This window comes from Rhinolophus sinicus, chromosome 8 (genome assembly GCF_057876585.1).
Source record: "Rhinolophus sinicus isolate RSI-liver-muscle chromosome 8, RSI-T2T, whole genome shotgun sequence".
Classification (NCBI taxonomy): domain Eukaryota; kingdom Metazoa; phylum Chordata; class Mammalia; order Chiroptera; family Rhinolophidae; genus Rhinolophus; species Rhinolophus sinicus.
In genome coordinates, this window is record NC_142508.1 from 4,024,498 (window position 1) to 4,038,788 (window position 14,291).

The window sequence follows — 14,291 nt, forward strand, 5'->3', positions numbered from 1 at the left end:
GACTAGGTACAAACTCCCAAAACGCTTGAGAGAAGGGAACTTGCCTCTTCTATTTTATATTAATTAGAATGCATGGTAGTTGTGAAGGACCTTGTCTCTGCCTCCTGCCCTGGGAGACAAATGGGAACCCTGCTCTTGGGGGTTTTCACAGGGGCTTCTCATCTCCTCCCTGCTTCTCAGGAGGAGAACCTTTTTCTTTGCCTAACTTACAGCATAACCTGAATGCAAGAGAAAAAATAATTGAATGTGCATTTACACAGAAAATAACCCTAGCCGTTAACAACAATTATTTTTTTCATGTTAAACCTGTACTTACTTTTTCTTGGAAGGTATATGTGGCTCTTTGGTTAAATACTTGCTTATAGAAGGTTTGTGGTACAATAGGATGCTAACCTCCTATCTCAGAATTTTGTCTAAAATTCCAGTGTTGAGAACAATAGACACAAAATGCACCCATATTCTGCAGAGTGAAACCAAATCTGTCTCACTCTTAGTGACTATTTCTGAAGGAATCATGAGCTTCTTTATGTGGTGCTTCTCTTACCCTTGAGCCTTTGCTAACTTTTATTAAATGTACAGTCTAAACTCATGTGTGTTTGGGGGAAGTAAGGGAGAGGTATATGTCCTAGTGGGGGAAAATGGTGTCAGGGCATGGAGAGGCCAATTTCAAGATGGCAGAACAAGGAGAGTTGGCATATGACCAACAGGACATGCTGGTAGAACATGGAAATGTGCTTTGAGAAATCCTAGAAATTATTATTTAGGAGTACCCAGTAGAAAAGCAGAAAAAGGATTGACTTCAACTACTGTTATCCATATATTAAAGGAAATTTTTTTGCACTAGGAAAACCACTAAGGTCTCAGAAGCCTTGGTGATACATAACTTCTATCAGTACATATGGAACTAACCCAAGGAGAATGTGGTTTTCAACGGACAGATGGATAAGAGTGTGGCTCAAACTTCCAGGGAAAGGGAGACGGGGAGACATCTTGAGGGTAGACCAAACTTAGCTCCAAAATCATCTTGAACTTTTACCAAAAAGTGCAATTCATCCCTGTGTTCTTTGAAGAAGTATGAGTGGTATTTCCTAAGGTATAACAGATTCCAGTTGTACACAAATATGAGAAAACAGAAAAGTTTTATTATAATAACAGTCAGCAAACAATTCAGGTGGGTGGTGACAGCAGTCAAGATGTGGGGTGAAGGAGGTGGGGTGGCAACAGTTAGTTTCACAAGAAAAGGAGCGAACTGGTTATTTAGCAAATTGGTGACATTGAGGTTGGTCAAAGACTTTCTACAGCTACATCTGAATATACCAAACATTGTTCTTCTATCGGTTGAATCTCTGCCGTTTTCTCTTTCTGGAATTTCACTTTAGTTGAGTTCTGAGAGATCTGTTTTCCAGACAACTCTTTGTTCTTTAGTGAGTGGGCAGATGAGAAGGAACAATTTGAATCCTTCTGTAAGAATGTAATTTAACAAATTTATGTTCATCTAGAAAGAATTCTACAAGCATCTGTATCTATAGATTACCTAATGCAAAGAATGGATTTTTCTAACAAACCATACGGGTAAAATGATCACTGCGGTCCTAAAAACAAGAGAGTAGAAGCCACAGACAGAGATTATCTGCCAATCTGGAAAGAATCTACAGGAGAAACTTGTACTGGGGATAAACAGAGAAAGCTTGGGCTCATGTTCTGTTGGTCTCCTGCATTCCTTTCCTCTGTGTTTCTGAAAGAATTCAGACAACAGGGAGCATCCATACTTTCTACTTTGGAGTTTTTTACAAATTGAGAATTTGTCCCCTCCCCCGGCTTGTTAAAACAATCAAACGTCTACCAATTTCTAACAGTGAGTTTGACTACACTCCCTAGTCCCGAGAGCCCGAGAGACAGAAACAGAGAGCTCTGGCTTTGGTGAATGAGTTATATGGGGCAGGGGCACCTGAACTGACGCAGGAAGTATGGCCAAATTTTCCTTAAGCTTCATCGTCATCAAACAGAGACGTGAAAATATTGTAAGCAATCTTCAATACTGTCACGATGGATTCAATTATTCCACTCTGCCTCTCAACTTCATCTCTGACATTTTGTCGCATTAAAACATGTCGATTCTCTCTTTCCATCAATGCCCTCTCCATTTGTGCCTTTCTCTTTTCCCGCTCCAGCTCATCCTTCAGCGTTCTGATTTCCTCTTCATACTTAGCTATTATCTGCCTTTTCTCTCTCTCCAGCTCTTGTCTCTGATATTCTAGCCTCACTTGGATCTGTTTCTGAATCTCCCCCTCGGCCTTTTGGAACATCTTATTAGTGTAGTATTCTCCCTCATTCTCCCTTACCACGCGCTGGACCAGGGCCAGCAGCTCTTCCCTCTGGGCCACCCGCTCAGCGCCTGTTGCCTTATTGTTGAACACACAGTAGCGATTCGGAAACTGGCCTATCAGCTCTTGAATGCCTTCGGCAGAGTCCTTTAAGTAATCACAGAAATCCATGCCATCCAAGTCGTCTTTCCGGGTGAATAAGAGGATCATGTATTTCTTAGCTCTGTTTCCAAACATGGCCAGCATCCTCTCTGTGGCCTTGTGCTCTTCCGGTGTGTAACGGCCCACCGGGATCACCAGGAGCAAAGCGTGAGGCCCCGGGGCGCTCAGGAGGATGCAGCGAGCTATCTCCTGGCGGGTGTCGGTATCCGATACCTCAGTGTCGAAAATGCCAGGCGTGTCCACGACGACGACTTCTCTCCCATTCCATGTGCTTCTCCCTTTCTCACATTTCTTGGTGATGGATTTTGCTGCAATGCTGGAATGAAACACTTTCTCTCCAAGGATACTGTTTCCTGTTGCACTTTTTCCTGCTCCAGTCTTACCCAGTAAGACAAGTCTCAGTTGCGAATCTCCGGAGCCTTGGTTTCCAAGCCCTGGGACAGGAAACAAAAGTCACCATGTTAGGATCAACCTCCAGCTGTTTCCCCTGCGGCCCCCTACCCCTCTAGTGCCCTTCTCTACTGCCTGCTGGGGTTTTATCCCCTGAGTGACCTGTGCGCTCGCAGGAGGTCTGTGGAACCCCTGGGCCCAATGTACCTCTTGCAGCACTTGGGGGACGCCTGTGCACTTATTCTGACCTGTGATAGCTAAGTGGCCACACAGGAGTGGATAAAATGGTTTAAGACGAGACTTTGAGCTGCTGCTGGTAGCTTTTTCTCGTAAGCGAATGCAGGAAATACCACAAAATCTGACTTCAGGACATCACAGTAGACGATCCCCCGTCCCCCCACCCCAATTTATATTCAAAATGGGACTTTTCTTCCCAGTAAGAAACTGATAGGTGTGTAACACAAACCATCCCACCCTTGCAGGGGAGAAAAGGGACACCTGCACAGAAAGGAAGAGGGTCCCTTTATATTTCACATATGCAACCGTCTCATCAGGGATTATGACCCACAAGGGAACAAAATACCTTCCATTTAAAGTTACGACCTTAACATAGAAATCTAGGGGAGTTTTTATATTTTAAATTAATATGTTGAAGAATTATAGCCAGAAAGTGTTGACAGTTCTCTGGAGTTACAATACAAAATCCCTTGACATATAATAATAATAATAATAATAATAATAATAATAATAAATCATACATAGCATCAGTAGAGTTATAATTTCTTAGTTTCACTTAGTTAAACATACCCCCTTCCCAGGAAAGTCGAAAGTTAATAACAGAACAGCATAGCATGTCACCTGAAATGATGTGTTCAAAATAACTGTGTCTTAAGTTAAACACCAAGTCATCTCTGTAGGTCTTGAGTATTTATATTCAGTAATTCTCTGCTTATGTCTTTATCTTCAGGATTTGTCAAGCACAGACCGTGACCATGGAAGACAACTGACAACCACAGGTGAGAGCCTGTTTCTCCCAGAAGGCAGACCCTGCCAGCACAGCCTTGAACAACAACGATACCCGCAGGAGGAAGCCTGTATTACAACCATCTAGCTCTGCTTTGAGATAATGCATACGTTAGCACACTGACAATATCACAGGCACGATTATACAGCCCGTTTTCTCTTTCAGAGGTATCACCACCATTCACCCAGTTCCTCAGACCGAAAATGTAGGAATCGCCCTGGATTCCACTCTTTCCTTTACTCTCCACATCTAACCCAGCAGCGAGTTCTCTCAGCTCCATCAACGTCTGTCCCCTGCTCTCCATTTTGAAGACAACCATCACCACCCACACCTCAGCAGTCCCTTAACTGGTCTCTCTACTTCCATTTGGGCCCCTTCAGTCGAGTCTGTAAATTGGAATAATCTTTTAAAAATATCAAACAGAAGAGAGATTCTGCAGTACCCTCACTCTGGCTTCCACAAAATCTGTAGGTAACCCCCATCTCCCATACACTTTATGGTGAAGCTTTTGCTAATCCATCCCCAAAACAGAGTTTCCCACATTTGATAACCAGAATCCTGGGATGAGAAAAGTAAATGTCCAGGAGCTGAGAACACTGGGTAGAGGCTGGCTAAGATTAAGGGAAAATGTGAGTGGGAGTTGAGATTATTATTCAGTTGGCATCACAATGAAAGACTCCCACCTAAGGATAACCTGATGGCATTAGGGAAAGTAGGAAAATCATGGGAGGTGAAATGAAAAGCCACCAAAGGCCAGCTCCAACACTAAAACAATTTGCCACTGCTGTTTGCATGTGGCCCCCTAGGTTGTAGTTTGCAGATATGGCTGTGACTTGCTCCCAGTCTCTGTACGCATGCCTCGTTGGGATGTGGAGCTGTAGTTCTTCCCAACAACAGGCTGAGTCTGTCTCTCCACCCCTGAATCTGGGTGGGCCATGTGACTTGCTCTGGACAATAGACTAGTAAAAGCACGATGCAAACAGAGACTCCAAAATGCTGTGCACCGCGGCTTGCTTTCTCTTTCTGCTCTTCAGAACGCTGCAACTGCCCTATGAAGAGGCCTGGACTAACATGCTTGATGAGGAGGGACACAAGACCCAGATGTCCTTGTCACCCTGGACTGCCCAAGAGCCTGGGAACCACCAGACATGTCCAAAGGGCTATCCAAAATTATGCAGCTGCTGCTTCATGCTGAGTGACATAAGTCAGATGGCAAACGGCAAGAACCACATGATTGCACGCATATATGGGACATAAAACAGAAAGCAACAAACGAACCAACCAACCAAACTCATAGACATGGACACCAGTATGGTTGGGGAACGGGGTTGGGGGTGGGGTTGAAGAAGGTAAAGGAGGTCACATATATGGTGACCGAAGGAGATTAGACTTTGGGTGGTGAGCACACAATGCAATACACAGATGATGCATTATAGCACTGTACACCTGAAACGTACATGATGTATTAACCAAGGTCACCCCAATAAACTTAATTTTTAAAAGAGTATCCAGTTCTGTCCTGAACCACTAGCTTACCACATGAGTGAGTCTGGCTAAGGTTAGCCAAATTGGCTCAAACCCAAGAGCTGTCCACCTGGCCCACAAAAATCGAGAGCCAACGAAATGGTTGATGTGTTAGGCTCCTAAATTATGGAGGGGTTTGCTAAACCAGCAACACTTCAACTGCTCTAGTCCATTTCTATGGAGGAGGGAGTGAGGGGAGAGATATGTGAAAAGCTGAGTGAGTCAGTTTGTTGACTTTGTTGGTTATAGTCAAGCCACCGGGAGCTGGGAAATTAGGGAACTGAATGAAGCATCAATTACTCTCATGTCCCTCTTTCCCAACCCTCTCCCATGCTGAAGAGAGGAAAGAAAACCATCGAAAGAGCTACACTTGGCTGTTCCGGGGTGTCCACATTGTGGGAAGGAGGGAATAAGGAACCTCATCGAGCCTGGGATCCCTCAGGGTATTTTAACCTCTCATCTTCTTAGCGCTTATGCTCCATCACGAGGAGACGGTGTAGAGAAGAGAAAGAGGGGACTCAATGAAGAGAACATAAGAAATGGGGTTGGAAATAGTTTGCTCTTGCTCAGATGGGGACTGGCAGGCAGGACAGGAGAACCCCCTCGCCCCCCACCAGGTGCCCTCCCTCCGGCCTGGGCTGGGGAGCCACGAGGACCCTCTCACCGTGGCTGGTCCTGGGTTCACTGAAGTTGAAACTCATACTGTGGGACTGAGCTGCCGTTGTAGTTTGAATTCCTGTAAATCAAGAAACATTAAGTGTCATTTTGGGGTAATGGACAGTAACTGGAAACTGAAACCTCACATAGCCAACAGTTTCTTCTTTTCCATAAACTTGCTTCTTGATTTCTCCTCCTCTATTTCCCAACACTTCTCCTCAACTCTCCACTGTCAGCCTCGCTTTCCAATTGTTGCTTTTTCTCTACGCAAACAAAATGCTTCAAGTGCTTCCTCGGCGCTGGTTCTGGGCTCCCTTCTGCCCCTCTCTTCAGTGAATTATTGCTTTGAATGCCATTAGTACCTTGTCCATAGCCTAGACCTGCCTCAGCGTTCCAAACTTTTGTATCCCATTCAACTGCTCCATTTAGCAAGTTCATGGGCATCTCAAACAGAACTCAGTCAAAACGGAACCCTTCACCCCCACCCCAGCCTGTTCTGCCCCAGATCGTGTAAATGATTCTGTCCCCATTTCAGTAGATGGCATCGCCATTCAGCCAGACGCTCCTGAAGAATGCTGGGGTCATCTACATCTCTTCTTTCCTCATTTGCTCATCAGCCCATCACCAAATCCTATGGCTTCTACCTCCAAAAAAAGTCCAATTTATCCAGGTCTCCTCACCTTCATGTCAACCCAAACCACTGTCATCTCTCTCTCTCAAAACACTTTAACCACACTGGCCTACTCCATGTCCCCAGAGTCCCCCAAGTTCCTCCCAACTTCTAGGCCTTTGCAGAAGACTCCCCTGTACCCGGAGCACTCCCACTGCAATGGAGTGAGCGTCCAGTTCACTCCTGCTCAGCCCTCAGGCCTCACATCTCCAGAGCGGCTTCTCCAACGCCTCTCCCCTGCCCCACCACCACCACCAACACAGCTGTAGTGCGTGTGCTTTCTATTCACTCTTCTCTCACTCCCAGGGGTTCCTATAAAGTACAAATCACATAGGAAGTTGTTTGTCTGCTTTTGTTATTACTCTCTCCCTTTAGGCTGTAAACTCTGTGATGGTTCATCCATCTGTGTCCTGTATTTCCCTTTATTCCCTGGGGACAAACATGATACTGGACAAAGAGTGGTTCTCAATAAATATTTATTAAACAAATTGATCAAAAATCCCCAATTCTTGCCTCCTCTCTGATCTTTACGTCTAGCCTACATCTAAAAGATTATCCTTTCTTTATTTATCAATGTTAGTGTCATAGATCCTTGGGATTGCATTTTAAATGTTTTGTTTCGTGGCTGCCTACCAACGTTTGGCAATGGAGAATGCCACCTGCAGAACTCCTAGTGGAGCAGACTTTGACTGGGAGAGTCTGAAAATGCTAGTTGTTAAGGACAGGAAGCCATCAAATGCAAATTTGCAACACAGTTAGAAAGAGAGACAATGCTTTTGAAAGATGAGTTATTTCTTTATTCTTTAATGATAGGGAATGAGACAGCTTCTTGTAAACCGGGAAGAGAAATCACAGAATTTTTACAAATCAGCTTTGCCCACAAAGTGGACGTTGGTGACGGAGTATGAGGAACGGGGACATGGCGAGCTGTGGTGACACCTTCCAGTGCTGTTCACCCACCAGCACCACCAGCAGCCCTCAGAGCTAATTCTCTCTGCTCACCCAACTCTAACCCTGAAAGTTTCAAGTTTATTTCTAAATTCTCTAAGTGGTGAAATGTCCTCTTTGCAGCAACCCCTGAAAGAGGTATTTATTTGTAGGGCTCAGCCTTTAAAACAGTTTACAGCCTCAGATCATCAGAGCAGGAAACAGAAAGCAATGAGAAATATATTCTGAAAGCAAGTTTGCCGGGAGGTTTAAGATATAGAGCCAGGGGAGAGGTCTCCTCTCTACTGAATCACACATTTCCCAGCTTTGCCCCCCACCCCAAACACACATCTTCCTTTACCTGGAAAATCTGCGTCCTGCTCTCTTCTTTATCTTTGAAGGCAGCGTTAAGTGAAGATATTGAAAAGGAAGAAGAAAGAGGAAGGGAGGGGAGGAGCTGTCCCAAGTTGCTCATGTAAGAGACCTGCCCACCTTACCATCCAGTGTCACTGAAAGAACTTTCTGCAATGATGGAATTGTTTTGTGCATTTCAATGTGGTAACCATTAGCCTCATGGGCAGTTGAGCATATGAAAAGTGATGGGTGTGATTGAAGAACAGAATTTTTAATTTTATTTTATTTTAATTAATTTAAAGTTAAATCGTCACATCTGCCTGGGAGCTACCATATTGGACCATGCAAAGATTGTACAGGGAGGGAAGGAATAGGGGTTGTGCTGTAAAATTCTGGAAGAAACTGCTGGGCCAAAACCAGGGAGTTGCCAGTTCTTCTGAAAGACCCACTTCTCGGCACAGCTGGCCTCCCAGCCCGACATTTGCCCCGTTGTTTTAGGGCTGTCTCAGTGTAGCCAGCTACTACCTCCTCTGCTTCCTCCCAGTGACGTGGCAGAGAGAGGGGGCTGCTATATCTAGGTGTGTTGTCTGAATCATCTGCTAGAAGCAAGAGAAGTCACTGGTCTTCAACTGCCTAATTAGGATGGGCCCAAAGTTACCTGATGTGATGGTACTAGAAGCATTTAGAATAGTCTAACCATCAACATCTGACACTACCCACCAAGAAAATAGAAATTGGGAAATTATTGTAATGGGGGGTCCCAGTTCTCTAGAGACATGGATCCCATTATAAAGGGATTTATAATTTATGATGATACCTCATAACTGAGACTTTATGTAGAGTTGTAAAGGCCATCAGTAATAACACAAACTGCTAACAACTCCAAAGGGAGATTAAAGAGAAGACATAAATTTCTCAGAGGATAATGGTGGTTAGCCTTGTGTATACAAGCATAGGGTAATTATCCTCAAACAGGGGCCAGGGCACTGGAAAAATCATGCACTAGCACCCAGGATAAACAACCTTCGAGAACAATGTAACCTAAGTAACAGGGACGACTCGGAGCCTAGGTGAGACAGGCAAACAACAGCGAGTTAAAAGAATAGGCATGGTGTGAACGCATCTCTATGATTCTGCAGTGGGCGACTTAAAGAGAGGAAGGGTAGGGTTATATTTAGTTTTTACAGCTTACACCTAGCTAGAAGGATTGTATCATTCTCTATCATTGAACTGTGGGAGTGGGAGCAGAGATTACTGTAAAATACAGCAGTTAGTTTAAGTACTATTATAAACCCCCAGACCATTACTTAGGTATTCTTTATTTGGGTTACAGGGATCACTGCATATAGGATAATTCTCAATTACAGCTTATATTTGTAACGACACTCAGGTTTGGGCTAAATGCTTTCACAATAAAGCAATGTGTAGAGAGAAATTTCTAGTTTTAAAGGCTTATGTGTAAAATGAAAAACAATCTAAAAATAATCATGTGAAATACCACATTTAAAAATTGGAAAAGGAACAGCAAATTGGACCTATAGTAAGGAGAATGAAGGAAATAATACAGGGAAGGAATCACTGAAATAGAAAACAGAAAAACAATAAAGAAAACAATGAAAACAAAAGCTGATTCTTTGAAAATAATCAATATAATTGACAAGCCTCTACCTACATGAATGAAGAAAAAGGGTAAAAATATACAAATTACCAATATCAGGAGTGGAAGAGAGAATATCACTATAAATCTTACAGACATAAAAGAGAAATGATGGGCTGTAATGAAAAACTTGATGCCAATAAATTTTACTATATAGATAAAATAGATAAATCCTTTGAAAAGCACAAGTTAGCAACACTGACCCAAGAATAAATATAAAATTTGTAAAGCCCTATATTATATAAAAAATTAAATTGTGATGTAAAACATTCCCACAAAGAGAAGTATAGGGTAAAGTAAACCCATTGGTAAATTTCATTGACCAATTCTAAGGAAAAACACTGTATGATATCAACCTAACAAAAACTCAGAAAACAGAAGATAAAAGAACATATCCCGTTATGTTTTATAAATAAACAGAATAGTATTTAAAAAGACACGCCACCCAATAATAAAATGAGCAAAAGATTTTAATGAAAAGAAAATATACAAATGACCAATAAACATATGAAAAAATGCTCAATCTGACTAACCTTTGGGGAAATGCACATTGAAACCATAATGAGATACCACCACACACCTATTAGGAAGACTAAAGTTAAAAATACTGACAATACCACATATTGGCAAGCATGTGCTCTCATAGATTGCAAACAAGCATACAAAAAGCTACCACATTTGGGGGGGATAAAATCAACAGTATCTCATAAAGTTAAACACACAATACAATCCAGCTATCCCACTCAGACTTGCATGTGAATGCCACTTTATTATAGTATTTAAAATAACCCAAACTAAAAACGCCTAAATGTTTATCAATTGGTGAATGAATAAATGAATTCAGGTATATCCATACTTACAAAGGTTAAATTGTGCCCCCTAATAGAACCTCAGAATGTGTTCTATTTGAAAATAGGTCCATTGGAGATGTAATTAAATAAGATGAGGTCATACTGGAGCTGGGTAGACCTTTAATCTAATGTGACTGGAAGCAGAGACCTAGTGATGGGTACAAAACAGTGAACACCAAGGATTATTGGCAACACTGGAAGTTAAGAAAAGAAAGACACTAAAATCAGATTCTGCCCAGAGCCCACAGAGAGAGGGTGGCCCTCATGACACCTTGATTTCAGGCTTCCAGCCTCCAGAACTGTAAGAGAAGACATTTCTGTTGCTTTAAGTCACCCAATTTGTGGTACTTTCTATGGCAGCCCTAGGAAACTAATACACATACTATGGAATCCTAGGCAGCATGAAAAAGAACAAAAAATACAAACCACAGCATGGATGAATCTTTAAAAAATGCTAAGTGAACATCAACCACGACTGTCTTGTAGATCACATTCATGTAAAATTCTAGAAAAGTCACCACTAGAGTAACAGTAACTATTTTTCACAGAAATAGAATAACCATAAATTCGCATAACCACAAAAAACACCAAGAGTAGCCAAAGCCATCTTGAGAAAGACAAAGAAAGCTGGAGGCATCATGCTCCCTGATTTCAAACTCTATTACAAAACTATAATAATTAAAACACTATGAAACTGGCATAGACACAGACATATAAATTAATGAAACAAAATAGCCCGGAAATAAACCCACTCCCATATGGTCAATTCATGACACAGGAGCCAAGAATATACAACGGGAAAAGGACAATCTCTTCAATCAAATGTGTTGGGAAGACTGGACAGCCACATGCAAAAGAATAAAACTTGACCACTATCTTACACCAGACACAAAAACCAAAACTAAGTCAAAATGGAATAAACACTTGAACATAAGAACTGCCCATAAAACTTCTAGAAGAGAACAGAGGCAGAAGCTGCTTGACATTAACCTTGGTTTTATTAATCTGACACCAAAAGCGAGGCAACGAAAGCAAAAATAAACAAGTGGGACCACATCAAACCAAAAAGCTTCTGCCCAGCAAAGGAAACCATCAACAAAATGCAAAGGCAACCTACTGAATGGGAGGAAATATTTGCAACTCATGTATCTGATAATTTCATAGCTCGGCTAATTTCCAAACTATGAAGAGAAGTCACGAGACTCAATAGCAAACAAAACAATCTGATTAAAACATGGGCTGAAGATTTGAACAGAAGAAGACATACAGATGGCCAATGTGTACATGAAAAGATGTTCAACATCAGTCATCATCAGGGAAAAGCAAATCAAAACCACAATGAGATGTCATCTCAACCTGTTAGGACGGCTGCTATCAAAAAGACAAGACATAGCAAGTGTAGGCGAGGATGTGGAGAAAGGGAACCGTTGAGCACCGTTCGTGGGAGTGTAAATTGGTGCAGCCATAATGGAAAACGGTATGGAGGGTCCTCAAAAAATTACACATAGACCTACACTATGACCCAGTACTTCCACTTCTGGGTATTTAGCTGAAGAAAACAAAAACTGTAACTTGCAAAGACATCTGCACCCTTATGTTGCAGCCTTACTCACAATGGCCAAGATACAGCAACATCCTAGGTGTCCATTTACGGATGAGTACACAAAGAAACTCTGGTGTGGACCTATACAATGGAAGATTATTCAGCCATTGAGAAAACTAACAAACCCATGTCATACCATTTGCAAAAACATGGGTGGAACACAAGGCCGTTTGCTAAGTGAAAGAGGTCAGAGAGAGTCAAATACTGTATGATCTCTTTTACATGTAGAATCTGAAATACAATCAACCAAGCAATGAAAGAAAACCAAGCTCATAAATACAGAGAACAGGTGGGTGGTTGCCAGAGGTGAGAGGTGGGAGAAATGGTCAAAGGGGATGGATCAAAAGTTAAAAAACTAAAATAAAATATAAAATAAATACACGTTGGAACAAATGTAAGCTAATAAGAAATACCAAGGCTTGTTGGAAATATTTGTTTTAAACTGATTATTGAATCTACTAAAAAGGTAATGAATTCTATTTTATGTAAATGAACATTTAATAAAGTCAGGAAATTGCAGACATTTAGAGACAATCGGATGTAAATCGGGTGGCCAGTTGTTGGAATGATTGTAAGCTGGCCACCAGCTGTCACACTACATCGCGGCGAAGCCCTGTTACAAGATGAATTTGTATCTCTGCTCATCCAGAGACAGAGTCTATTTCTGCACCTCTTGAAGGTCAAAGTCTCAAAGGCTTTGTTGTTTAGTTCCGGAAATTTCTGGTCTTTTATGTGTTTCCTGTTTTCTGCACAATTTGACCCCCTTTTATACCCACGTATCACCTTCTCCTGCATACAAAAGTGTCGGCCCATTTCCTGGAAACTGTATGGTAGGGAGACCAGAGGATGATTTTCACAGACATCACAGCAGGGTCCCCAGGAGTCTGTGGTCTACAACTGACATTAGCTCGTGTCTCAGAACCTGCACACATTCGTGGGAGTGAGTGTTGGTCCCAAGATTTTCAACAAAATGCTGGAAGGCAGAGACAGGTGAAGGGTGCACTGGGGTAGAAACCCACAGACAACAGGGTCCCAGAGAGGCTGCAGCTGACGTGGCCACACACGTGGGCTGGGCACCCCAGGGAGGTCTGGCCAAAATGGAATGGGGTGCTGGGACGTACAGGAGGGGATTAGTTGAAGATGTGATATCAGACAACTGACTCCATGATCCCTGGTGTACCCCTAATTCAGAGCCCCACACTTCAAGAAGAGAGATTTGCTCTAAAGATTAGAACATCTCCACAGGATGATGTCTGCTTTGTGGCATAACAGCGTGTCCTGCTCTGTCACCGCAGGTGAGGCCTGCAGTCACAAGCATCCCTTAGGGTTATGTTAGGGTTAGGCTGGGTTAGGGTTAGGGATAAGGTTAGTTTAGGGTTAGGGTTAGGGTTAGGTTAGAGTTAGAGATATAACTTCTAGGCAGCTTTTCTAATGATTTATTTTTAAATTTGAAAAGGCAATCAGAGAGAGATGACACTTAAGGATATACTACCATTTGAAAGGCAAAGACACGAGGCAATAATATAGTAAAGGTAACCCTAAAGGCCGCCATTAACTCAGGAAACAAAAACAAACCTGGGAGGCGGGGGCGGGGGGGGGGGGGAACTAACCAAACAAATAAAAATAAATTTCTCTTGCAGGTAGCTAGAATATTAACCCTCCTACCGAAATCAAGTAAAAGTACTGAAAAATAGTACATATGTTTTCTTAAAAGCATGTGGGAGAAGGCAGGAAAATAAATGTTCTCATACAAGGAGCGAAGTGAGGGTGGAAACCCAGACGGTAAGTGGAGGCTAGCAGCCGGCTGACACTCTGAGGCTATTTTACCAAACCTGGGGGACTGAAACGTTGGTTCTTGAAGCCACACTTACAGCTAAAATGCACTCGGTATTTCTTGTCTTTCTGATAATAGCCGTTCTAACAGGCAAGCTTGACCTAATGACTCAAAAGCAAGGACTGATTCAAGAGGGGGGGTCTCATAGGGAACTTTTACCATAAACCCCAAAGGGCTACCCTCTCAATAAAGTCAGTGTCTTCTAATTGGTGAGTGCATGATGGATTTGAAAAACGAAGACCAGAAAGGCATTGAAAAAGGCAAAAGATGTTTATAGAGCAAAACCAGAAAAGAGGGTAGAGAAAGTTTTTAAA

General features: G+C 42.4%; 1 protein-coding gene across 6 annotated transcripts in view; it reads right to left on the reverse strand.

Annotated features, from left to right (window-relative positions):
* Positions 1–1,122: 1,122 nt before the first annotated feature.
* Positions 1,123–14,291, reverse strand: part of GIMAP4 (GTPase, IMAP family member 4) — a 43,079-nt gene continuing 29,910 nt past the window's right edge. For 3 of the 6 annotated variants that reach the window (XM_088799812.1, XM_088799811.1, XM_074315150.2), the window contains exons 2-3: positions 6,089–6,160; positions 1,123–2,920 (exon numbers count right to left, since the gene is read on the reverse strand). In XM_088799812.1, coding sequence (XP_088655938.1) covers positions 1,983–2,920; positions 6,089–6,125 — 975 coding nt within the window. In that variant the 5' untranslated portion in view covers positions 6,126–6,160 and the 3' untranslated portion in view covers positions 1,123–1,982. Of the gene's footprint in view, positions 2,921–6,088; positions 6,161–6,443; positions 6,468–6,891; positions 6,916–8,039; positions 8,240–14,291 lie in introns of those variants that run through there. The other 3 variants (XM_074315149.2, XM_074315152.2, XM_074315151.2) reach the window with 3 other exon arrangements.